Genomic DNA, 26,313 nt, shown 5'->3' on the forward strand with positions numbered 1-26,313 from the left:
CCCTGCACATTCCAAATTAATTTCCTAAGCAAGATGTGCCCACTGGTGCAATAGTGGCATGACTGTTAGGGGATAACCAACCACACTACGGTTACAGTTTGATGTCTATTCCACAAAATGGAATTCATGCCTGGTAGTGTAAACCTAGTCAAAAGTTCTTGGCTTGGGAAGTCATGGGCTCTAGAGGAGGAACCTACTGCTATTGTTCTGCTGAATGGACGCTGTCAAACTGTTTTCTAAGTATTTATGTTTATACACATATATCAGTACTGCTCTCAGACTCGGTCAGAGAAGCTTCCTTACAAAGTGGGCAGAAGAAGTTAATACAGAGACTGTTAAAGTGCTGAGAGTAAGTGACCGCCAAGTGCTCAGCCTTCAGTGAGACATCTGCATCACACTCACCTACACACAAGGCTTAGGGAACATCATCTAAGAGGGAGTGGAAGAACTGAAATCAGAGTCAGAGGATGGGGAGGGGTGGTGCCTTCTAGATCTAACATAGCTACTGTGCTCATGACCTCACTGCAGTTGTGGCTACCAGAGCAAGACCAACACAAGGCCAAGCCAATGAGATCAGTCAACATTCTAGCAAGTAGCACTAAGAGTTCTCAGTGAGTTTTTAAGAGGTGAAATAATTAAAAGGACATGAATATGGGAGGATAGAGAATGCTGGGAAGTGCCTAGGGAGGATGGGAGGGGAAGCTGGGAGTGGAGAACATTAAGATGCGCTAGCAGGGCGAGGTAGCTAGCAGGGCGAGGTAGCACGTGTCTTTAATCCCAGAGGCAGAGGTTGGTGATCACAAGTTCCAGCTTCATCTACAAAGTCAGTTCCAGGACACCCAGGGCTAGCAAAGAGAAACCTTGTCTCAAAAAGCAAACAAACAAAAATATACACTGTATTTGTATAGGAAACTGTCAAAAATAAATGAGAGTCCTAAAAATAGTAAAATAACTGTATTCAAGAAAATTGTGGGAGCTGGGCGATGGTAGTGCACACTTTTAATTCCAGCACTCGGGAAACAGAGGCAGGCAGATCTCAGAGTTTGAGGTCACCCTGGTCTACAAAGTGAGTTCCAGGACAGCCAGAGCTACACAGAGAAACCCTGTCTCAAAAAGAAAAAAAAAAGGGGTGGGGGGAGAAAAGAAAGGAAGAAAGAAGAAAGGAAAAGAAAGGAGAGTGGGAGAGAAGGAACGAAGGAAGGAGGAAGGGAGGGAGGAAGGGAAGGAAGGAAGGAAGGAAGGAAGGAAGGAAGGAAGGAAGGAAGGAAGGAAAGAAGGAAGGAAGGAAGGAAGGAAGGGACAAGGAGGAAAATAGTTGGAACTAGAGTTCATGGTGTTAGGTAAAACAGCTAGAGTCAGGGAAACAAATGCCATATCTCATATGCAGAATCTAGATTATACCTATCTATCTAGATTATATATATATATATATATATATATATATATATATATGAGAGAGATGACAAGACAGTAAAAAGACTATTTAGAAAGAGGAAAGGGGTCAGCAGAAGAGTGGAGACAAGAAAAAAAAGAGCAATGTATACACATATCACATTATTTTGCACAGTTACAATATACTAACTTCATTCTGTTGTGGTGGTAGGGAGTTTTTTTGTTTGTTTTTGTTTGGGGGAGGGTCTCACTTTGTAACTCTGGCTGTCCTGGAACTGGCTTTGTAGATCAAGCTGGACTCGAACTCACAAAGACTCACGTTTTTGCCTCCCAAATTGTGGGATTAAGGCTAGTATCAATACACCCAGCTAATATATGTTAATTTTAAAGGGCAAGGGTATCCACATTCGCTTTGTTTTCAGTCTAGCCTCCACCTTTCACCTTGAATCTGCCAGGTCTTTCCCAACCTAACTCCGTTTCACCCATAACTTCAACTTGATATGCTTTCAGCTTTTTGGGTTAGAAACCAGCTATGTCACAGCCCCACAGCTATCTCACTTCTTGTTCACATCCCTCCACCCAAATGAGTTCTGTTCCTACACATCCTGCACAAACCGCACAAACAACTTAGTGTTTCTGAGTTAACTTCTTCCCAGACAAAAACTACTGGTTCTATGAACAATTTAGGCTTAGAACAGATTGACATTTTCCAGCTTTGATATTTCACAAGTTATGAGTTGCTTCTTTGGCCTGAGGAAGCCTCCCAAGTCCAAGAAAAGCTACTTAAAGATACGGTAGGATATGTATTTATTGTTAACAAAACTGTTTAACGAAAGCGTGTGAACATCGCCCAGCGCTGCTATGCTAAGGTAGTTCCTAAGGGTGGCTGTCACAGACCCCTAGGGAATTCATTAGTCGTGCAAACAGGAGGACCCCCCCCCCCACCTTCGAGATTGCGAAGTTGTCAAACCGGGTTCAGGCATCTACAAGCCGCCCAAGAAACAATGCTGAACGGTGTTTTAAGAACCACTGATTTTAGTGACACAGAAGGCCAATGCCAGTTCTAAAAGTGAGCTAAACTCTCGCCGGGACGATTTTCTTCTGCAAACTTCACAGGACCCTTTTGCGTCCCAGAATGATGCCTTTTCTCTGCAGAAAAAATAAGAGCAGACAGCCAAGCATGCCCACCCTCCGGCCCTGGAGGCTCTGGGCCTGCAGGGAGAACAGGCCACCTGGACGATCGCTCAACCTACCTGGTAGGTGGAGGAGCCCGAGTCAGGCTGGGTGCCTAGTCGGGCCACAGAGTCCCCATGATAGGCGCGCGACCGAGAGACAGCTGCCGGAGCGCTGGGCCGCAGAGCTGCCCTCAGCGCGCTCCACATGGTGGCGGTGAGCAACGAGAGAGCTAGGAGAGCGAGGACAGCCCGAGTAGGAGTCGTTTCTGTCCCGACAGATGTGCAGCTCCGGGCAGTTGTGCTCCGCCCGAGTCCTTGCACCACCAGTCCTGGTCCACCAGCTCCCGGGCCAGCCCCGCGCACGTGCACAGCAGGCCACCTCCCATTGGTCGCTGCCGCGCGCCACGCCTCTCGACCCCTCCAATGAGGAAAAGAAGAGCAGCTCCGCGAGTCCAGGTTCCATCGCGAGCCCAGGAGCACTGGGCTGAGTACAGAGAGACACTGCAATCGGGACAGTGGCTGCACTGACACTGTCGGAGATGTGCTTCTGTCACACGTCCTTAGCCCCTCCACTGCAGAGCACGTCTGATCACTTTTAGAATGTGATAGGCTGTAGACACCAGTATTGGGATCTCCAGGAAAAGACCCTCAACACACCCTAGAGGATTAAAAACACTGTACGAAAGTGCCTTAATTTAGTTTTTTGTTTGTTTTTCCAGTCACACACTTATTGGACACTTACACGCTATTACAGCATGCTTGCTTAGAGAAGCAAAGTGTCAGAAACATCAGAAGGATGGTCAAGCTAGAGAGAGGGTCGGCTATGGTCTGGGAGTGAACTTGGTTCCACACTTAAAGGCGCTTGATGAGAGAACAGCACAAATGACTACTGAGTAACAGCCAGATCTGGTAGGAATAAAACACAACTGAGATGGAAATCAGGCAGGGCCGCTCGCTCTTTCTCTCTTTGGGGACATGGACTTCACTAATTGGCAGCTTTATGGAAGAAGCTTGGCCTGTAGAAAACTGTGTAAACCGATTGATAAGACTTGCCAGTTTCAGTAGCTTACTAAGAAAAGAGTCCCAGTTAGCCAAAGGCTGGAGGGGCTTGGAGGGAATTGGGATGGTTCCAGAAGTAGCTAATTAGTTACTGAGTACTCTGTTGAGGAAGAGCCCAGTCTCAGAATAGGAGAAATAGCTGCCACAGCCCCACGTTTTATTACACCCTGCAGCAAATAGCAGAAACACCAGTATTGTTGCATCCTTTGCCACAAATTTGAAGGAAGGCTTAAGTCATGGTTGTGCAATTTAGTATCCTTTGAGGCAGTGTCTCAGTCTGTCTGTGCTGCTGTAAAGGACTGTCTGAAACCAGCCACTTGCGGGCATTCTAGAGGCAGGCAGATCTCTGCGAGTTAGAGGACAGCCTAGGACTACTTAGTGAGACCCTGTCTCAAAAACATCAACAACAACAAAATAAACTACCTCAAACTAGATCCTTTATACACAGAGAAATTTGTCTGGAGAATATGATATCCATGACAAGGATCTCAGCAAGCATGGTGCCTCCAGAGAGCCAAGTCTTCTAAGATGATGCCTTGAAGTTACATCTTCTAGAGCCCCGAAAAACAGAGGGGTGGGAAGGGAGAAAACACCCTTCCTCAAGCCCTTTATAAGGACATCTAAGTCCCACTCCTGAGAACAGAGTCCTCGTGATTCAGTCACCCGCTGAGAGACTATGCTTCTAAATAATCTAGAACTAAAAATTTCACTTGATTGGTAGCATGAGTCAGGGGGCCTCAGAAACCTATTGGGTTGATACTGGGGACTTTTGTGAGCCTAGGAATTTAGAAGCCAGTCTGGGCAACAGATGGAAACACAGCATAAATGAAGTGTTCAAACATGAATTTTGGAGAAGACACCATTGTCACACAAATAGTGTTGGGCTGGTGGTGTAGCTAAGTGATATGAGCTCCATCAAAATAAACACACACACACACACACACACACACACACACACACACACACACACACACACACGAGGAAGATGAACATGCCTGCTTATTAAATGGTGCTTATTTTGAAGGAGTGACACCTTTTGTGTATGGTGCGTGATGTATGTGCATGAGAGTGCAAGTGCACACATGGAAGTCAGACATTATCAGGTGTCCTGCTGTCACTACCCCGCCCCCCCAATTCCTCTGAGACCAAGTCTTTCGATGAACTTGGAGTCAGAGGCTTGTAGCTAGGAAGCCTGTGATCCTTCCACCCCTGCACAGCCCTGGGATTAACACAGGCATGCAGTAACTCCCAAGACCCAAATTTAGGTCCTCATACTTGGGCAGCAAGTGCTCTTACCCATGGAGCCTCTACAGTCCCAGCATTGACAAAATTTTAAAAATCTAAGGAAACCGGGGCATATATGTCAAATCAAAGTGAGTTTGCCATATAAAATATGACCTAAGTATTCTACCTTCCTCTAAGTTTACCCCCAATAAGTTCTTGCAGTGCAGAAGAAAACAACCTAAAGATTCGCACAGCATACAAGCCACATAAAAGAAAACAAAACCAAAGCAGAGCAGTTGACCTGGATGAAGTATATACTCCTGGCATTGAGGCCAAAGAAAAAGGTTCTAGTAATTCCAGCACTCCAGAGGTAAACTACTAGGGTCAAAAGTTCAAGGAAATCCCAGGCTAATTGTGAGTTTGAAACCAGCCTGAACTGCATAAAACTGCCCCAAAACCATTTTTTAAATTTCCTACTTAATTAAAATATGTATCACTTGCTCCTCCTACCCCTCCCATGGGTTCCCACCCCTATTCCACTCCCTCTCAAATTCATGTCTTATTGCCTTATTCTTTAAATATGTCAATACATACATGCAAACTGCTGAGTGTGTTTAATGTTACATATGTTTGTAGGAAGGACTGAATATTTGGGATTAACTATAAGGATTTTAGGATTTATTTTTAATTATGTGTATGGATCAATGACTGTAAATGAGTATGAAAATGTGAGTGCCGTTGCCCTGAGGCCAGAAAAAGGCCTCAAAAAAAAAAAAAAAAAAAAAAAAAAGTCACAACAGGTGGTTGTGAGTTTGCCAACAGGAGTGCTGGGAACCAAACTCTGCAAGAGTGGTACTCTTAGGCACTGAACGATCTCCTGCCCTGGATTCGTTTTCAGACACCACTGTAGTTTGCTTGCCTATCCTGATCACAGTCTGTTATTAAGGAAGTCAGCCGGAACTGAAACAGCAGTGGAGAAGCTGCTTACTGACTTGCCCAGCTTGCTTTTACATAACTCAGAATCACCTGCCCAGGAGTGGTACACAGTCATTAATCAAGAAAATACCCCCACACTCTCGTCTACAGGCCAATTTTGGGGAGGTATTTTCTCAGTTGAAGTTCTCTCTTCCAAAACAACTATGGCTTGGGTCAAGTTGGGGGGTAAAAGTCAGCACAGACAGGATCTTGCTATGCATCCAGGCTGAACTCAAACCCTCACTCAGATAGTACTACACACATCTATGTAAATTTTCATAAGTAGATATTAGATAACGTAGTTAATGCCTTTGGCATCATAAGAAAAATAAAATTTCCTATTTCATTATGTCTCTAAAAATGAACAGACAAGTCTCTCTCTCTCCCACCCTCCCTCTGATGATGGAACAAAATCCATGACTTTTATATATCTGAAGAAATGGCCAAACTAACAGTTTCCACAGATAATTCAGCAAAAAACTTGTAGGCAAATGATACTTGCCAATAAACACTTCAAAAATCCTGGTTTTTATTATATCATGGAACTAAATCTTTAATTTCTCTCCCTACAGAGAAAACAAACTATGTGTGTTAGGGAGGGAGGAGCAAAAGATCTTGGGTTATTATATGTAAAACTCCATTAAAGAACAAATAAAAGAATAAACAAAACCTCAAATACACAGGAAAGCCTATCATTTATTTTTGCAAACAAACAAAAAACATAAAAAGCATCAAGAATTCTTCTTACTATATTATGGGACATTTTATTTCTTTTCTTTCTTTTTATTTATTTATCTATTTGTTTATTTATTTATTTATTTTTGAGATACAGGTTCACTATATAGCCCAGTCAAACTCACACTCCTTCTGCCCCTGCTTGTGGGTTCTGGGATTTACAGGCTTGATACCATACCTGGCAATACTATATTTTTATAAAGACGTATAAATGATAACTGGAAACAGAAACTAATGAATTGAACATAAATATCTTGTTGATTGAAAAGGACGAAACAAAAATGATATAAAATAACTTTTATTTACATAATTTTTATTTACAGAACATAGAACTGCTTTCTTTAGAACAAGAAAATTTACAAATGACAGATATTGCTTCTTTTATCAAAAACTCCTTCAAGCATGGCAGTATACATGGTCACTTGCATTTAGAATAATGTGGTAGTAAACAGTGGATGTTAATTTTTTATCTATGCCTTAATCATTTATCAACATAGACTTTTAAACCACGCCTGGTAACCTATTAAGATGTAAGTAATCAGGAGGAAAAAGTCAGGAAAAGGTACAGACCTTTAATACATCTCCTTGAAGATCTATACAACAAATTCCTGGCAACATCTTTACACCATCGCAGATCTTTCCCCCTTTAAGCTAAGAACACTGATCATGTTTCTTTTCCCAACACCTGCTTTGAGGCTGCAACAGCAGGACAATTTGTTGACTTGACTTGATTCTCTATACAATGAACGCCCTTGTACTCTTTATACAATAAATTACATCTTTCATAAAATCAGTTTATTACACACAAGAGACAGATGTTAAAAAAATAAATATTATACAGGGATAAATAATAGTTTAGTTGCGGTGATCTAACTGAAGTTAACAGTAAGAAAAAACCTTTACAAAATATGAAATTTTTAAATTTACAAAAGCAACACTGAAATAACAATTCAAATTACCCCATGATTTTGTGACATTAATCACATGAAATAGATGCATACTTTGAGAATTTCCATCTAACTTATAGATCTTCCTTTATAACAAAGACATTAAATCATAAATTACTCTAAGCCACAGAATGAGAAACATGCTCACAGTAAGTGTCAATGAATTAGCATCACTCTAGACTCATTGAGTAAGCCTCTTTAGTTTAGAAACTTAAAAACTGGTCACCATTTTATCAATATACAAAGATGAAACTTCCCTAGAGGTGAAAAGATTTTTCCAATTGAAGTATTGATCATTTCATAATACACTCAACAGTTTCTTTCACTTAGGCACATTTTGCAACTTCTATGACAAATAACTCCTAAATACAGACTTCGGCACCTACAGACAAAACCACTGCAGTCCAGGTCTGGGTCAGCTCAGTTGGTAGAGCACTTGCCTAGCATTCGGGAAGCCGTGGGTTCTACTCCAGCACAGCATAAAAATGGGCATGGTGGTGCACTCCTGTAATCCCAGCCCTGAGAGTCAAGACTGGAGGATGAATGCTGAAGAACACCATCTACAAAGTTCAAGGCCAGTCTGGGACGTGAAACCCTGTCTTAAAGGGGAAAAAAGGAAAACTGTAGCCTAATGTGCGGGGCCTACATAAAAGCCCAGGCAACCCTGCCCCTCACTCAGCACTTCCTTGTACTCATATAAACCAGACGGACTGTGAAGCTGCCACTAGGACTCCTCGGTCTACAGTTCCAAAAAAAATATCTTGTGGAAAAAGTTTCTAACTACTCAGCTATGAGTTCTTTGAGGAGTTTAATATGAAACAAGGAAAATCTGCTAGGAGAAATAAGACACTGATATAAATGACTAAAGTCTCAAAGCTAAAAACACTTAAGTCCATAATGATGACAAGTACAGCTTTGCAAAGTTGTACTGTCATATTTTCTACTTTAGCATCAGAATCATGTTCTGGGTTTAAAGGCCTCCACATCCTGTGAGCAAAATTTGGTGTGTGGGGGGGATCTATCACTGGTTTTTTGTTTTGTTTTGTTTTGATTTTTAAAGGAGTGTGTGTGTGTGTGTGTGTGTGTGTGTGTGTGTGTGTGTGTGTACATGTGTTTGTGTGTAGAAGATTGTTTTACACGACAATGTCTCCTATGTTAACTTTTTTCTTCCAATGAAAGTCCTGAGATAATAGAAGAAATAAGAAAAGCAAAAAAAAATTCACAGTACAAATTCAATATACTAAAGTATGAGAAAGTATTCAGAATATAGACACTACCTAAACATTTTAGTTACGACATTTTAAAATAGCATTAAAAGTAAAGAGGAAAAGGAGACAAATTATTTGTTAATGCTTTCTTTGCCCAAATCTGGTAAGTGAAAATAATTAAATGGGGATATACTTTTAAATAAAAAATTTAAAAATAAATAATCTCTTTGATGTTCCCTCTTTATAAATAGCAAGTTTAAATACTAGATCTTCAATTAGAACTAATGCTACATCACCATGAATTAGAAAAATACACATTTTTTTTCAGTCAAATGGCTGAAAATAGAAGTTTTAGCTTTACCATACAAAGTGGAGTTTCACAATTTGCTTTCATACACTTACAGGCAATTGAACAGACTTTCATCACCCTCAAAACAAAAACAAACAACCACCTTTACAAAAGAAGGTCACTAATGTTAGATACAATCAGGCTCCAAGTATGTCAGCACTATGATTTATACAGATGTGGGCCCACACAGTCCACAAGTCCACGTGTGCTCAGCACAGGGTGAATCAAATGTAAACAAGTTAAGATGTCTGTCAGAGAGAACAGTCTTAATTGCTTGGTATTTCAGAATGAAATGTTTTCCACTGATTATAAAAGTTGCAAATTAAGCTCAATAAATATTCAAATTGACCTAGATAAAAACAGGCAGTGGTGCTCTTCTAAACACTGCTTATTAACATCAGGGATTCTCAAAGTCTCAAAATTACTACAAAAATAGATGAAGAAAGGAAAATCCAGAAGAGTGCTTTATTCTGTTTCATCCACTTCAATGAAGATGTCATTGAAGACAAACTCTGAGACTGTGGTAGCCTCCTCTTCAGATGCCCTTTTTGGCCCATTTTTACATTTTTCTTTTAGCAGTGGCTGATCAGAAGAAACCTAGGAAGAGCATAAAACCAGAATGTAATACAATGTTTATACACTGCAAGTGAGGACTGGGGCTGGAGAGGAGTAGCACAATGCTTGCCTAGCTGGCATGAGGCCCTGGGCTCAATCACTAGCAAAGAAAAGTGAACACTTTAATATTTAATAATAAGGTAACATTTGTAGCATAATCAATGAGGGAAGGGGGAGATATCTCAGTGGTTAGAGCATTTGCTGCCTAAGAACAAGGAGGACAATGTGGATACCCAGATCCACATAAATGTAGAGGTGTTAAGAATATTAAGGGAAGGTACAATTGTTTTCCTGAGAAAACAAATCACTACAAATCACTATACATAAAATATGTATTATATATGTTTTCTAATAAGTGAAATACCCAGAAAACAATATGAATGGCTCACACAGAAGTTAAATCTCACAGAATAAAAGTATTGCTAATAAGGGCTGGAGAGATGGCTCAGTGGTTAAAAGCACTGACTGCTCTTTCAGAGGACCAGGGTTTGATTCCCAGGACCCACATGGCAGCTCACAATTATCTGTAACTCCAAGATCTGACACTCTCACACAGACATGCAGGCCTATAGAGAATGAAGTGGCATGGTGGTACACTTCTATAACCTTAAACCCTTGGATTCCAGGTAAAGGCCATCTGGGGATACAAAACAAAATCCTGATTTGAATCCAAAAAAAAAAAAAAAAAAAAGGTGTGTGTGCTGGGGTAGGGCCAGAGGGTGTACTGATAGTGTAACAATTGATAACATAGTAACTGGAATGGTCCCTTAGAGACAGAGCAGGTAGTATCTATCAAAAGAACAATCATTCATCATTCCTTCTGACCAAGCATTTCTAAGTGTATCCATTAATAGAACAAATATTTGTAGAACTCACTGTATAGCCCAGTATTTTATACTGTTCTACTAATATCTATTAAGTCCACAGATGAACAGGTAAAATGATCTATTTAGAAGATAGCTATCACTGTGCTGTTTGAAATGGAGCATAATTAGGAACAACCTAAATGCCTAACATAAAATTAGTATTACTAAGCAATAAAACCCAATAATGAAATACCATATAGTCATCACAGACAGACCAACTTGTGGTGGTACAAGCCTGTAATTTCCACATTTAGAAGACTGACTCAAGAGGATTAAGCTTAATACTTGAGATTTTTGTCTCAAAAAACCTGATCTACATAATGAGTTCCAGGCCAGTCTTAAAAACACCAGTTCAAGCCAGGCGGTGGAGGCACACGCTTTGGGGAGGCAGAGGCAGGCTGATCTCTGTGAGTACGAGACCAGCCTTGTCTACAAGAGCAAGTTCCTGGACAGCTTGGCTTCTTGGCTGCAGCATTTTCCCAGGTGGGCTGTTTGCTAGAGGCAGGCAGAAGTGGTCTCCTTTAAGAGAGGCTTACTGACTCAGCAGTATCAACAAAAAACTGCAAGGCTCTTTTAAGAGGCCGGCTATCAAACATTTAAATGGTGTTTATGAGCAACTAGCACATGCTTCTTGGTGGTGACATGGACCTAGAAATTCAGCAGAGTTGTGGCAATAAACATGGCTCCCACCAGTATCTCCACCATGAAGTTAGACTCTCAGGAAGCCAAGAAATGTGGCGGGGCCAGCTGAAGCTTTAATCCTAGCCATGCTGTTAGTAGATTAAAGATTCATGTGGTCAGAAAAAGTTAAGAGATACATAGTAAAGACTGATTCCAATGAAGAAAAATTTCTATACAGTTTACAGTGTTTGTGTATATATATATATATATATATATATATATATATATATATATTATATATGGAGAGAGAGAGAGAGAGAGAGAGAGAGAGAGAGAGAGAGAGAGAGAGAGAGAGAGAGAGAGAGAGTTTTAGGAGAGAAAAGAAAAAGGATAAAGTCCTTAAAAAAAGAAAGAGTAGCTAGGTGTGGTGGCGCATGCCTTTAATCCCAGCACTCTGGAGGCAGAGGCAGGCAGATCTCTGTGAGTTCAAGGTCAGCCTAGACTACAGAGTGAGTTCCAGGACAGCAAAGGCTACATAGAGAAACCCTGTCCCCCAAAATAAAAGAAATAGAGCAATTAAAAAAAAAAAAAGCCATGTAAAGATGGAAAATACACAGAGTCTGTATACTGCATGTTATTGTGCTATCTTTGAATTGCTTGACTGCTGAGGAAGGAGAAATAGCTGTTAAAAGACATTTGATTATAAATGCTGCTGGGAGGCAGGCAGATCTCTGTGAGTTCGAGGCCAGCCTGGTCTCCAGAGCGAGTGCCAGGATAGGCTCCAAAGCTACACAGAGAAACCCTGTCTTGAAAAACCAATAATAATAATAATAATAATAATAATAATAATAATAATAACAACAACAACAACAACAACAATAATAATAAATGCTGCTGGATTAATCCAACCTATATATTTTGAAAATGCCTTGACTTCAAAATTTAAGTCTAAGGACATGTTACTTTGGAAAAGAGGTTCCACTTTTGTTTCCACAGAAGATGAAAAGCTGTGGATTCCTTCCAGACTAATATGGTTTGATCAAACAAGACGTCCTGAAGCAGTGGTCCAGGTGATTCAACATCTAAGACAGCTGGGACAATGCATCCTTGCAGACTACTACAGTCAGGATTTGGCCATGACTCTGGGTTTTCGCAGGATCCCTATGGGATTAACAGTGTCCCCAAACAGCAGAAAGCAGTTTGGAAAGAACTACACCCAAATACCCAAATATTGTTCATAAATGTTTGTTTTCATTTAAATGGGGTTGGTTATAAGTGGTTATTGGTCAATCTCTTTAAAAAAAAAAAGAGGAAATATGATATAGAAATAAATACACTGGTATGGATTTGAGTTTATTGATACAAATTTAAGGTCAATTTTGCTATATGTATATTTCTACTCTTGTTTAGGTATTGTGGGGGTTTTTTTTTGGTATTTTTCAAGACAGGGTTTTTTCTTGCATAGCTTTGGAGCCTATACTGGAACTAGCTCTTCTAGACCAGTAAGCTAGTCTCAAACCCACAGAGATCTGCCTGCCTCTGCCTCCCAAGTGCTGGAATTAAAGGTGTGTGCCACCACTGCCCGGCTAGGTATTGGGCTTATGTAGCTCATTTAAAATGCAATGTATAATTAAATACAAATTATAGATAGTCAACCATAATAGTCAAAACTTATGTTAGTTAGGTTTTCTAGATATACAGATATATATTTCAAAGGAGAAGGAAGGTATTGTTCAAAACCTTTCAAAGACCTTCAGAATATGGCATTTAAAATGGTTTATTGGGGTTTTTCATGGCAATAAGACACAACTGCTCCCAGCAACTCCAATTAGGTCACAGAGAAAGACATTGAAGAAAGTCGTTATGGAGTTTGCCTTCAACGTGGCAGGGACAGCCATTTGGACAAGAAACTGCTCTTGTCTGGCTGCCTGACAGCACACTGTCCAAACTGGACAAGCAGGTTACAAAGAAAAGTGACTGCTGAACTTGCCAAGGGACAGGATGGTACTTCAAGGCTCCTGCTTCATCAAAGTCTGGCAGACATTCTGGGACTATAGGCTGAAGAGATATGCCCCAAAGTTACAGAGGAACTTTGCGTGACTGTCCAGGCAGTGATGTTTCTGTCAATTCTAGAGTGTATATATTATCCTTCTGGGGTCTTTGATAGAATTGAAGACACAGAGTTATGGTTATGGCTTTCCTTAGTTTTGATAAAAGTAACATATAAATTTTTCTCACAAAGATAGGATAGATGATAAAATATTTTCCTTAAAATTTACCAAATGTTAGTGAACTAAATATTATTAATTATACTTCTTGCTTGACAACTGTTTTATTACATATAATTTCGCTATGTTAAAGTTAAAACCTTCCTTTTATTTAGACAGAAAAGAGATGATGGGGGATGTCCTTCTGTATGCTGTGAATATATGTTTCTCTTATTGGTTAATGAATAAAGCTGTTTCTGCCAATGAACAGGACTTAGTCAGGCAAGAAATCCAAACAGGAACAGAGAAAGGTAGTAGGCGGAGTCAGGAATATGCCAGTAAGCAAGAATCCTGGGCATCACCAGTAAGCCAAGACCACATGGAGATACACATATTAATAGAAATGGGTTAATAATTAAGAGAGAGTTAGCCAACAAGAAGCCTCAGTCACTGACCAAACAGTTTATAATTAATATTAGCCTCTGTGTGTTTATTTGGGACTAAATGGCTGCAGGACGGGGTGGGACAGAAACTCCATCTAAACAAACTACCAGAAAAAAAAAAATCAACAAATTATTAATATATAAAACTATCTGAATGAATATTCAGGACACTATGCTGGTGGGGGGTGGTAGAACCTAATCTTAAATGTGTAATTCAATTTGTGTAACATTTCTATGACAGACTAAATGAACAGACTGTTAAGAAGGGAGTGAAGTGGGAAGAAGCAGGCCTCTCTACACACTGGACAACCTCAAAGGGTCTTGGTAGCTGTTCTGCATCCTGACTGGACCAATGTCAAAGTTGGAACACCACTGTGAAAAAATGTTAGCACTGAGGAAACTGGGTTACAGGTGGATGGATTTTTTTTTTTTTTTTTGTATTATACCTTACAACTGCACACAAAATTACAATTACCTCAAAATGAAAATTTTGAAAGAGAGCAATTTTTGAGAAAGAGAGCTACAGTGGGAGAGAAAGATCTTTATCATTTCACAAAAGTCTTTTAAGACATTCTGGGATTCTGTTATTGTTTGTTTGAACAAAGGCCAGAAAATAGCATGTTATTTATATAAATAGAGGGGGATCTGGATATGATAGATATGATAGAAAAAGGTGGTAATACCACAAATTTGTGTGAAGGGAATACTTTAATACTAAATTCTTTTTTAATATGTAGATTTTAAAACAAAGAAAATATTCAAAGTAAATTTTTATTTAAAAAAAAAACACAAAACTCAGCAACCTTGAATTTTGCCTCACATTATACACCAAAGCCAATAACCATACACAAAATAAAATCTTCAAAACTGATTATTAAAATTTTCAGATAAAAACCTTTAAGTAAAGTCTTCTATGTTTTGCTGTCACTACATACCCCAGGCTGGCCTTGAACCTACAACCTTCCTAGTTTGACCTCCCTTGTGCTTGTTATAGGTATAAACTATCACGTTAATCCAGCTGGAGAAAAATTCCTAGTCAAAGGCTCCAAGAGAGCAATAAATAAATAATAAAGAAACAAACTGATAATACAACTGAGAAAATTCTAGTAAATATATTTTTTTAAAAAAAAATCGTGCATTATTTTTTAAATATTTATTTATTATGTATACAGTATTTGCTTGCATATATCTCTGCAGGCTAGAGGAGGGCACCAGATCTCATTATAGATGGCTGTGAGCCACCATGTGGTTGCTGGGAATTGAACTCAGAACCTCTGGAAGAGCAGGCAGTGCTCTTAATCTCTGAGCCATCTCTCCAGCCCCCGTAAATATATTTTTTAAGACCCAAGTCACTAGTAATTAAGGAAACAAAAATTCAAACAACATAACATTACCCTCCATCATATTTAACAAAAAAATTAGAATTATTTTGAGACATTAATATCTAACGATGGCAATGCTATGATTATGCTGGCACTATCACATTGCTAACAGACAAGCATTCTGTGAGACACCCTGACAATGATGCTAATGCTGATGATGTAGCTCACTGGTGAAGCATTTTCCCAGAATACATGAAGCCCCAAGTTAAATCCCCAAGACTTTAAGAGAATTGGTAATAACATTATTTCAGCAGTGATAAGTCAGTATGTAGAAGTCACAGGTTTTAATACTTTAGGGGAACTAGTAACAACACTATTTTAGCAGCGACAAGTCAGTAAGTAGAGGTCACAGGTTTCTTCATCCTAGTCCTTGCCATCAGACAGCTTCAGAATGCATAGACAAAACATACAAACAAATTCTACAATTACACTACTTTGAATTTTTGCATGCCAGAACACTTTTCCTAAGACAAATAAAACTAAAAACAGTACTTCATTTTGCTTCTATAGGTCATCAGAGTCTATGGATTGAAGGAACAGCAATTAAGTAGCCCATTTATGGCTAGCTCAATACCTCATACTAAATGAGCTGCATTTTTGCGGTAAATGGAAGTTGTTCTGGCATACAACTAAAAATAAACTGCTACATTTTCCCTAGTTGAGATGATCTATATCTCACAATAAAATACATCAGTTCTCACATACCTGAGATGCTGAAGTTCCAGGATTATCAGACTGAGTGTCAGTAACACTTGGAGATGGGAGAGGATCAGAAGATTCATTTTTTTTCTGGTTTGCAGTAACTACATTAGATTTTTTCAAATTTCGTCGTGATACAGGAATATGAGGTTTTAGGCGTTTCTTACTATGGGTTTGAGTCACTTCATCAGAGTCCAAACTATTTTTGGGACATATTAAAGACAAAAATCCCAAAGGTCTTCTGCCAGGTCTAGAAAAGAAAATGCAAAGATAGTCAACAAATCTGTACACGTACACATACATTCCTTCCCCCTACACATCTAACCCTGGTTTTTGCTGTTGATTTACAGAAGGTCTTTCTATATGTAGTTAAGATATTTCTGCCTCAGCCTCTTAAGTACTGTAGTGCTACAGGAATGTATTATCACACTCAGCAAAGCACATCCCTCAGGTGTTGGCGGCGGCACACACCTATAATCCCAGCACTCGGGAAGCAGAAGCAAATGAGGTGAGGCCAGCATGGTCTATAGAGCAAGGTCTAGGACAGCTAGAGCTACACAGAGAAACCTGGTCTCAAATAACAAAAACAACAACAACCAAAAAAGAGACACATTCTTAATATAACTTTATTTCTATTAATGCTAAAGTGGTACACTTTACTAGGTACTAATGACACTATGCTATGATGTGTATCTGGGCAAGGTTGTCCAAGCTTAAAAGCACACACAAATCACCTGGGAGTATTATTAGAATGGAACTCCGAATCTGAAACAGATTCGGCCCGAGTCAAATGACATCCATAGTGCAAACACACTCTGACTGTAAGTTTCAGGATGCACATAGTGTCCATGGCACAGCTGCTTTCTGGGTGGCAAATAGAATAGGACAGCTGCAACAGAAACCACATGGCCACTGAAGCCTAAGCATGCCCTCTAGGAACATAGTTCTGATGAAGCTTATTAGCCTGCCCGAACTTCTGCTTCTCAACTTGTTTTAAACCTGGTAATACTTTCTTACCCTTTTCAAATATCAGTAAACCCTAAAGGTTAGAAAAGATATTAATGAGTTTTACTTTCGGCATTTAAAGATAACAATAACAATAATAATAGTAGATGAAATAAGCCCTTTTTGTTTGTTGTTTTTAAACAGGGTTTCTTTATGTGGTCCTAGACCAGGCTGGCCTCAAACAAGACATCTGTATGTCTCTGCCACCTCTCAAGTGCTAGAATTAAAGGAGTGGACTACCACTGTCCAGCTAATGTTTGTTTGTTTGTTTGTTTGAAGACAGGGTCTCACTATGTAGCTCTGGTTGTTCTAGAACTTATTATATAGACCAGGCTGGCCTTAAACTCAGAGATCCACCTGCCTCTGTCTCCCGAGTGCTGGGATTAAAGGTGTGCCCCATCAAGCCCAGGTTGAAATAAGCTTTTTAAAGACATGCATGTCTTTTCCTCTTAATGGAAGACAGTGCCAATTATCCCCAAGTTACCAAGTTAAAGTTTCTGATGCAGCTGACAAGCCAGTAATCACTTATTACCCTAAAGGCATCTTTCTAGTGTATATGGGAAAACAATGTGGCAGCAGTAGATATGGACCTAAAGAGAAACCCATATTAAAAGACATAAGGAAACATAATGCCATATTATTTGAAAATTGAATAAACAACTTCCAGAGCCACTGGAAACCAACTCTATATTTTCTCATCTCATCTGAACATTTATGCTTCATACAACACAATATGTAACCACCGAAACAATGACTGAACACACTAGAAAAAAAGTAATATGTTCTAAGTTTGCTGTCTGAAACAGTTTCAGTAAAGCTAAGCTCTGGTTATACAGAATGCATACCTGCAACATTTGTGCAGGTGCTGAACACCTTCCCTTCACATAACTGATGGAGGCTACATTTATAAAACAACTAGGCACATGTTACATATGGTTTCTACTCATCCGGAGATGGGGGATAGTCACTAAAGAATTTCTAACAATACCTGGTCAGAGGGGGTTTTGAAGATGACGTCATGCTATCCCTTTGTTCAGAACTGGAAACAGGACCAGTTTTCTCTTCTTTATCAGAGACCATCTCATCCTGAGGCAACTGAGTCATAGTCTTTTCCACACATGCATCTTTTATTTCATTAGGAGATCTCGTTCCTGCATTCTGAAAAGTTGGTTCATTGTGTTCCTTTTGAGGTTGGGGGGTTGTGTGTGTACTCTCTGAGGTAGGAAAAATGCCTTGTCCCACGCAAGACTCTTCACAGAGAAAAACAGAGAAGAGAGTGTGCATATTGAAGTATTAAAAAGCAGTCAATTAAATTGGAGTATCTGAAGGAAAAACCTTATGGTGTTCTATAAACAAACATAGCTCAGCAAAAACAATCTATTTTATAATCAGTGAAGTAGACTATTATGAATTTCCAGCTAAAGCATGGCATGGAGGCTTAATCCTATAAATCCCAGCACTCTAAAAGGCTAAAACAAAAAGACTGCTGTATGAGTTTGAGGCCAGCCTAAGCTACACAGAGTTCTAGGATGGCCTATCCTATAGAGTGAGACCCTATATTTAAAAGAGAAGGAAAGGAGGGAAAAAAGTCAAAGAAAAATGATTTGGGGAAATGGAGGTTGCCAAGGTAGTCGATCAACAACAACCTCCATGCGACATCAAGATTGACCAACGAGGAAAACAAGTTGTAAACTCTATCCCCAGGAAAAAAACAGCAAGAATATTAGTAAGCAGAAAAGATATCACAGGAGAGCTGAAAAGCATGCAGCAATAGAAAGGCTAAGCAACAAAACCAAGGAACCAAGGCCAGCACTTAGGAGGCAGAGGCAGGCACATCTCTGTGAGGTCAGCCAGCCTGGTGTACGCACTAGAGTTCCAGGCCAGCAAGGGCTACATATCGTATCTCTGGGTGTGGTGACACATGCCAAAATCCCAGCAGTTGGGAGGCAAAGGCAGAAAGATTGCCACAAGTTGAAGAAAAGCCAGGAATAGACAAAGAAATCCTGTCTTAAAAAAAACAAAACAAACAGGACCCAAAATTATCTGTCCCACCAATGTGCAAATTGGCAAAAACACAAAACGTTAAAAGGCAAGTTAGCATGACTCCTCCTGAACTGGGAAAATGCATGATGAAGAACTCAAGTCTACTAGTAAAAATGATCAATGAGGGCTGGAGAGATGGCTCAGAGGTTAAGAGTACCAACTGCTATTCCAGGGGTCCTGAGTTCAATTCCCAGCAACCACATGGTGGCGCACAACCATCTGTTATGAGATCTGGTGCCCTCTTCTGGTTGCAGACATATATGGAAGCAGAATGTTGTATACATAATAAATAAATAAAATCTTTAAAAAAAAAAAAAGAATTCTTTAAATTAAAAAAAATGATCAATGATTTCAAAGACACAAACAAAGTAAATAAATGAAGTATAGAAATCAATTCAGGACCCAGAAGAGACTCAGCAACACTGATGTGAAAGCAAGCATATAGACTAAGATTTTTTAAGGGGTGGGAATAGAGGTAGGGAAAGAGCAGGGACAGGCAGAATGAAGAATACAAATAAAAATGTTGGAAATCAAAAAGTGAATCAAATTAAAACCACAGTGGAAGTCAGGCGGTGGTGGCACACGCCTTTAATCCCAGCACTTGGGAGGCAGAGGCAGAGGCAGAGGCAGAAGCAAGTGAATCTCCAAGAGTTAGAGGTCAGCCTGATCTACACAGTAAGTGCCAGGAGAGGCTCCAAAGCTACAGAGAGAAACCCTGTCTTGAAAACCAAAAAAAAAAAAAAAAAAAAAATCACAGTGGAAAGCATTAACAACAGACCAGACCATCACTTTCCTAAAGATACTAATAAAAATATAACATGGAACTGTAGTAATAGAAATAGCACGTACTAACATAAAATCAGACATGCATTGCAGTGGAATAAAGAAATAGAAATGAATGTATAACTACAGCCACCTGACTTTCAACAAAGGAACTAAAATGTTGGAAAAAAGACAGCCTAGTCTCTTCAACAAATAGTGCTGAGAAAACTGGTTACATAAAATGAAGCTAGTTAGCTATCTCTTACCCTATATAAAGTTCAATTTAAAATGTATCAAAGACCTTACTATAAGTCTGAATTACCTGGAGTGAAACATAAGAAAAGTACTTCAAAATACAAGCATAGATAAGGGATTTTTAAACAATATTATTTCTTTTCAAATTTAGTTATCTTACGTTTATCAGACACCTGTTTTACCCATGATAATGGCTCTTAAAAAAATTACTGCTAGTGGCATATTAGAGAGTAAGCTACAAAAGAGAGGCTCGGTGATATAAGATATTAGATAAAAATGAGTAAGGCTCTACTTCAAGCTCAAAATGCATCAGAAATAATCAGAGGTACTTAGTAAAATATAGTCATATTTAAGTTGATCTTACTCACCTGTTTTCTCAAAAACATTGAATTCCTTTGAACATACCTGTTTCAAGAAAACATATAAAAAGTCTTAGAACTCCATTTATTAAATAAAATTAAAATTCCATCCCCTCTATCATGCTATAGTAAAGCTCTAGAGTCAGGCAGAATTATGTCACCAATTAAACATTTGCAAAAAAGGCGCACTGCTGATACTTAAACTGCTCTAGAGCATAGGGGAAAAGTAAAAATTGTTAAATGTCTTCTATCTCGGGCATAATATTGATACCAACTGCCAAATCTCAAAAGGTATCAAATGAAACAATTTTTCATGTTTATGGTGCTGAGTATCCAAGGCAGGGTCTCACACAAGCTAAGCAAGGGCTCTACCAATGAGGTACACTTCTGACCCCTCAACTCAAACACCTTTAAAAAGAGCCAATCAACAAACTAAATACATCATGACCAATTAGTAGTCCATTTAAAAAATGTAAAAGATGATTCAACATGATAAAAGTCTACTTCATAACTTTACAAAATCAAGAGGAGAAAAATTATATTTATTTACATAACCATTCTTTTTTTCAAACTCTTGGACATAATATGCTACTTTGGCATAGCAGAAAGCTGACTGTGGTAGCACTTATCTATAATCCTGTCTTGGAAGGCAGAGGCAAAATAATCTTCAGTTTGAGTCCAGCCTGGACTATATAACCAAATCTTTCATCTCAAAATAAAGAAAAGAAAGACAGGGAGGAACTTTGCATGAACAATATTTAATGTTCAAATAAAAACAAAGTTTAAAAAAACAAACTGACAAAAAAAGCTAGCAGACATTTCCCTTTTCTTTTTTTAATCTTATTATTCTTATGTATATAAATATCTTGTCTGCAAATATGTCTCTGCACAATAGAGTGTCTGACGCCCTTGAAGGTCAGAAGTGGGGATCAGAGCCATTGGGACAGGAGTTATAGATAGTTGTGAACGGTCATGTGGGGTGCTGGGAATCAAACCCAGGTGCTTTTAACTGATGAGCCCACTCTTCAGCCCCATACATATATTCTTAATATATCGATATCAATGTACATTTTTCATTTGTATTTAACAGTTTTAAATGAGTGGGGAGGGAGTAATGTGTGAGTGTGGGTGGAGTTAGAAGACAACCTCTGGTGTCATCCTTGGGAATATTAATCACCTTTTTGGAGACAACTTACTTATTGGTCAGGTGCTTACCAATAAGCCTAGACTGCTTAACTCCATGGCTACTCTATTTGTCTGCCTAGCACTAGAATTACAAGCAGCCACCATGCCTGGCATTTTTCCTTAAGTGCTGGAAACTGAACACAGCTCCTCATGCTTTAACTCAAGAACTGTATCTACTGAATTTTTACCTTGCCTCCACAGCTATCACTTTTGAATGGAATAACAGGCAATCTGGATTTGCTATCGTAATACTCTAAAGGTAGTGGCACACACGTTTAATCCCAGTGATCAGGAGGCAGAGGCAAGTGTATCTTTATGAGCTTGTCTACAAGATGACATGGTTAGACCTCTGTCTCAAATAACAAAAAACAACAAAAGAAACAAATACATATAAACCATCTTTTTTTCCCCAGTTACCTGATATTCTCTGTGTGTACTGGTAGGGATTAAACCCAGGGCCCACTGAATACAAAGCAAGTGTTCTACTGCAGAGCTATGCCTCTTGCTGAAATAGACCTTTACAACACCATGTCTTTAAGAAGGCTAACAAACCACTGAAGCCACTGAAACCATTCATTCTCTAATTTTAAAAATTTCTCATTAGACGGTAAGGGGGATAGGGAGAGATGGCTCAGTGGTTACGAGCATTTGTTGTTCTTGCAGGGAAACTGGATTCAGTTCCCAACACCTACATGGTGGCTCACAACCATCTACAACTCAAATTTCAGGGGATCCCATACCATCTTCTAGTCTCTCTGGCACAAGATACACATGTGATACATTTATATATGTGAAGGCAAAACACGCACACATACAAAATAAAATAACTAAGGCTAACAAGAATTTTTAAAAAAAAATACAAATAAGATTGTGGTATTATTAAAGTTAATGTTACTGCCCAATTCACTGTTCCCTCACAGTGTACTAATTAAAGCATTGTTTCCCCCATAGCAATGTAAATTTAATCAATGGGTCACAAATAATGACACATACCTATAATCTAAATACTCTAGACCTATGGGTCAAGATCCCTTTGGGGGTTAAATGATCCTTTCACAAGAATCACATATCAGATATTTACATTATGATTCATAACAGTAGCAAAATTACAATTATCAAGTAGCAAAGAAACAATTTTGTGGTTAGGAGTCACAACATGAGAAAGTGTATTAAAAGGTCACAGCATTTGGAAGATTGAAAACTACAGCTTTAAACACTGAAGCAGGGGGTTGAGTCCAGTCTGGAGTACACAGTGAGACCTTATCTCAAATAAACAATCACAGCAAAAAGAATCTTACATACAAACATGCATGCGCGTGCGCGCGCACGCGCACGCGCGCGCGCGCGCACACACCACACACACACACACACACACACACACACACACACACACACACACACACACACACACACACACACACACGAGAATCGGAGAGCTTTGTCTCACTTCTGATAAAACCATGCAATAGCCAGGGAGCTAATAATGACTATACTCTCACCACCAGCAAGGCTGAGGCAAGACAATTATGATTTGAGGGCAGCGTGGGCTAGCCCAAGTTCCATGCCAATCTGAGTTTCACAGCTAGTCTCTGCCTTAGAAAAACAAAACACCAAAAAATTTGTCACTAGACCTGGGGTACAGCTCAGTGGTAAAGCACCTGTCTAACCTGTCTAGCATGGAAGAACCAGACCCTAGATATAGTTCCCCGCAATGCAAAAATAAGCAATAAACAATAAACAAGACAAGATTCTCTGTTATAGCTTTGCTTTCTATCTTCTAGTTCAAAGCCCAGTGTGTGACAATGTATAAAAAAGCAAAGTAAAGCAGAAAAAGCTAAATTTTTAAAAATATGCATAAAAAGGTAGTTAAAATAAAAAAACTAAATACTTCATCTCATTAACATTCACATAAATAAAATAAAAACAACAACAACAAAAAAGTTTCAGATCCATTAAAAAAATGTCATGCCAGGTGTGTGGCACAGGCTTTTAATCCCAGCATTCAGGAAGTGGAGAAGACAAATCCCTGAGCCAATCTGGTCTAGAGATTGAGTTCGAAGACAGATAGGGCTACACAGAGAAACCCTGTTTGGGGAGGAGGGTAGGGGGAGCAAGAAAGAAAAAGATCAATAATACATTTAAAAAACAAGTAAAGAGTATTGAAGTCATTTCACAAAGAAACAAGTAAGTACTCTTAAGCACATGGAAAATTATGCTTAATTTTACCAATAAACACAAAAAATTAATAATATAGAATACCAGGAGTGATGAGATGGTTTAGCGGTTAAGAGTACTGGCTGCTCTTGCAGAGGACCCAGGTTCAATTCCCAGGACCCACATGGCTGCTCACATCTGTCTGTAATTTCAAATCCAGAAGATCTAACACTCTCGCACAGACATACATACACTAATGCATGTGAAATAAAATAATAATAAATAAAATTTTAAAAGAATATGGAATACCAGCTTTTTCCGATCAGATAAGTAACAGTGACACTTTCTTTGTCTACTACCAAGAACTGATGACCTTCAACTTTTCTTTGAGAACATAACTTTAAATTGATTTTTCACAGTGAAGTTACAGATTACAACCAGTATCAGAAACACAAGAAAAATAGAGTGAACAGACTGCATCTATGAAGTCTGACTGGACTCCCTGAGGTAGTGATAACTGAGCTAAGTCTGTGATATTTCATACGGAAATGCTCCACACAGATGGGAAAACAAATGAAATGCCTCAGGACATGATGGATTTACAGAGCACTGAGGAACTGAAAGAGGGCCACTGTGGCTAGAAAGTGAGATGGAGACTAGCACAGAATGGCATGAGACAGAACAGAATATACAGAGCCTCAGAAGATCTGGTTGTACTCCAGAGAACAAAGGAAAGGTTAACACACATGAGGAGGATATTACTATTATTTCTGACACATCAGAAAATTCATTCAGAGCCCTGAAGGTGTTAATCTACAGCTCACAGTCAGTAGGTGAGAGTAGAGTGAAGATCCAGATTGACATAAACTATTGGCGTTATTTTCAGCCACTGTAGGTTTCCTGATTAATGTGTATCAATTATTTTTTTTTTTGAACTGGTTAAAAATGGTCATCCAAAACTACCTTTACCTAGATTACTAATGATGAGAAGTATCAGAAATATTTTTTCATATGTCTGTATCTCTCTCTCTCTCTCTCTCTCTCTCTCTCTCTCTCTCTCTCTCTCTCTCTCTCTCTGTGTGTGTGTGTGTGTGTGTGTGTGTGTGTGTGTGTGTGTGTGTGTGTGTGTGTGTGTGTGTACACATAGGTAAGTGTAAAAGTTTAGGGGCACATGGGAAGAATAAACAGATCCTTGGCAATATGGTCAAGGCACTTGCTTAGTAATCTAATCTCACCTCAGAGGCACATTCTTGACAATCAATTGCCGGAGTAACTGCAGATTTTTTGGCAGGAGGTAAAGGAATGTTTTCATCAGGACTACAATGAAATCTTTTCCTAGATATAGTGTCCAACTTAGCAGGAAGCTTTTCAGAATCACTATTTCCAGAAGATAAGCATATGGCATCTTCAACAACTGAAGTTGCTTGTGAACTCCCACTGCATTAAAAAAAAAAGAAAAAAAAAATACATGCAAAACCAGTGAATTAGAAGCACGTAATGAAGTAACTATTCCAATAAGAGATCTAATGAGTACAGAAATAATGGCCACAGCAACAAAAATAACAGTTTGAGGTGTATTCATACGTAAAGGCTCACAACTTCAATTCAACAATACTGAATTAAATCTAAGGAACAAATATAGTGTTTTCCTTGCCTGTAAATCTTCAATCTCAAATAACATATCAAAAAAGTTTCACTGGAAGAAAAGTAGTACATTAAGATCATATCTCAAAAAACAAAACAAAAAAAACCCAACAAAACAGAATTGCATGGCATATACATATTTCATTGTTTTTTGTTTGTGGCTTTGAGACTGAATATTTCAAGTAGTTCTGGATGTTCTAAAACTCTATAGCCCATTGGCCCATGCTGGCCCATGCTGGCCCATGCTTCTTTAGTGTTCATCTACATAAAGAGTTCCAAAGCAGGCAGGGCTAAATAGACAGACAGACAGACAGACAGACAGACAGACAGACAGACAGACAGACAGACAGACACAGACAGAGAGAGAGAGAGACAGAGAGAGAGAGAGAGAGAGAGAGAGAGAGAGAGAGAGAGAGAGAGAGAAAGAGAGGAGAAGAAAAGAAAAGAAAAAATCCAATTAACCAAAGAAACAAACAAAAGGCAAGAGAAGGAGGAAGAAGAGCCAGGCAGTGGTGGCGAATACCTTTGATCCCAGCACTGGGAGGCAGAGGCAGGCAGATCTCTGAGCCTGAAGCCAACCTGGTCTACACAGTGAGTTCCAGGATCAGTTCCCATATAGACAAGCTATGCTAAGTAGAAAGTTTGTAGCTAAGACAGTTAAATTAACACTAAAAAGAAAAATACGGCTGGAGTGAAAGCACAACTGGTAAAGTAGTTGCCTCAAAAGCAGGAGGTCCATGTCCAAAACACACATAGGGAAAAAAAAAAAAAAAAAGGGCATGAAGGCATGCATGTATTCCCAGGGTTAGAGAGGTGGACAAAGGCTGATCTCTGAGGAAGGGGGATGTTGGGGGGGGGCATTAACCAACTAGACTAGCCTATCTGGCGAGGTCCAGGCCAGTAGTAGACTGTTTCAAAACCAAGGAATGTCATCCAAAGCTGTATTCCGGCCTCCAAGCACATAGGCCCTACCCCAAAGAAAAACATCAAAATATAGTGTGCAATCTAG

At 39.2% G+C, this 26,313-nt stretch overlaps 2 protein-coding genes across 4 annotated transcripts in view; both read right to left on the reverse strand.

Annotated features, from left to right (window-relative positions):
- Mccc2 (methylcrotonoyl-CoA carboxylase 2) overlaps positions 1–2,915 on the reverse strand; it is a 60,167-nt gene extending 57,252 nt beyond the window's left edge. Inside the window, exon 1 of the mRNA XM_027401636.2 lies at positions 2,646–2,915. Within this exon, the coding sequence (XP_027257437.1) occupies positions 2,646–2,774 (129 nt within the window). The 5' untranslated portion in view covers positions 2,775–2,915. The remainder of the gene's footprint in view (positions 1–2,645) is intronic.
- Positions 2,916–6,840: 3,925 nt separating this feature from the next.
- The window catches only part of Bdp1 (B double prime 1, subunit of RNA polymerase III transcription initiation factor IIIB), a 91,802-nt gene continuing 72,329 nt past the window's right edge, over positions 6,841–26,313 (reverse strand). For all 3 annotated transcript variants that reach the window (XM_027401635.2, XM_027401634.2, XM_027401633.2), the window contains exons 35-39: positions 24,896–25,097; positions 20,331–20,367; positions 17,891–18,152; positions 15,904–16,147; positions 6,841–9,661 (exon numbers count right to left, since the gene is read on the reverse strand). In XM_027401635.2, coding sequence (XP_027257436.1) covers positions 9,530–9,661; positions 15,904–16,147; positions 17,891–18,152; positions 20,331–20,367; positions 24,896–25,097 — 877 coding nt within the window. In that variant the 3' untranslated portion in view covers positions 6,841–9,529. The remainder of the gene's footprint in view (positions 9,662–15,903; positions 16,148–17,890; positions 18,153–20,330; positions 20,368–24,895; positions 25,098–26,313) is intronic.

This window comes from Cricetulus griseus, chromosome 2 (genome assembly GCF_003668045.3).
Source record: "Cricetulus griseus strain 17A/GY chromosome 2, alternate assembly CriGri-PICRH-1.0, whole genome shotgun sequence".
NCBI lineage: Eukaryota > Metazoa > Chordata > Mammalia > Rodentia > Cricetidae > Cricetulus > Cricetulus griseus.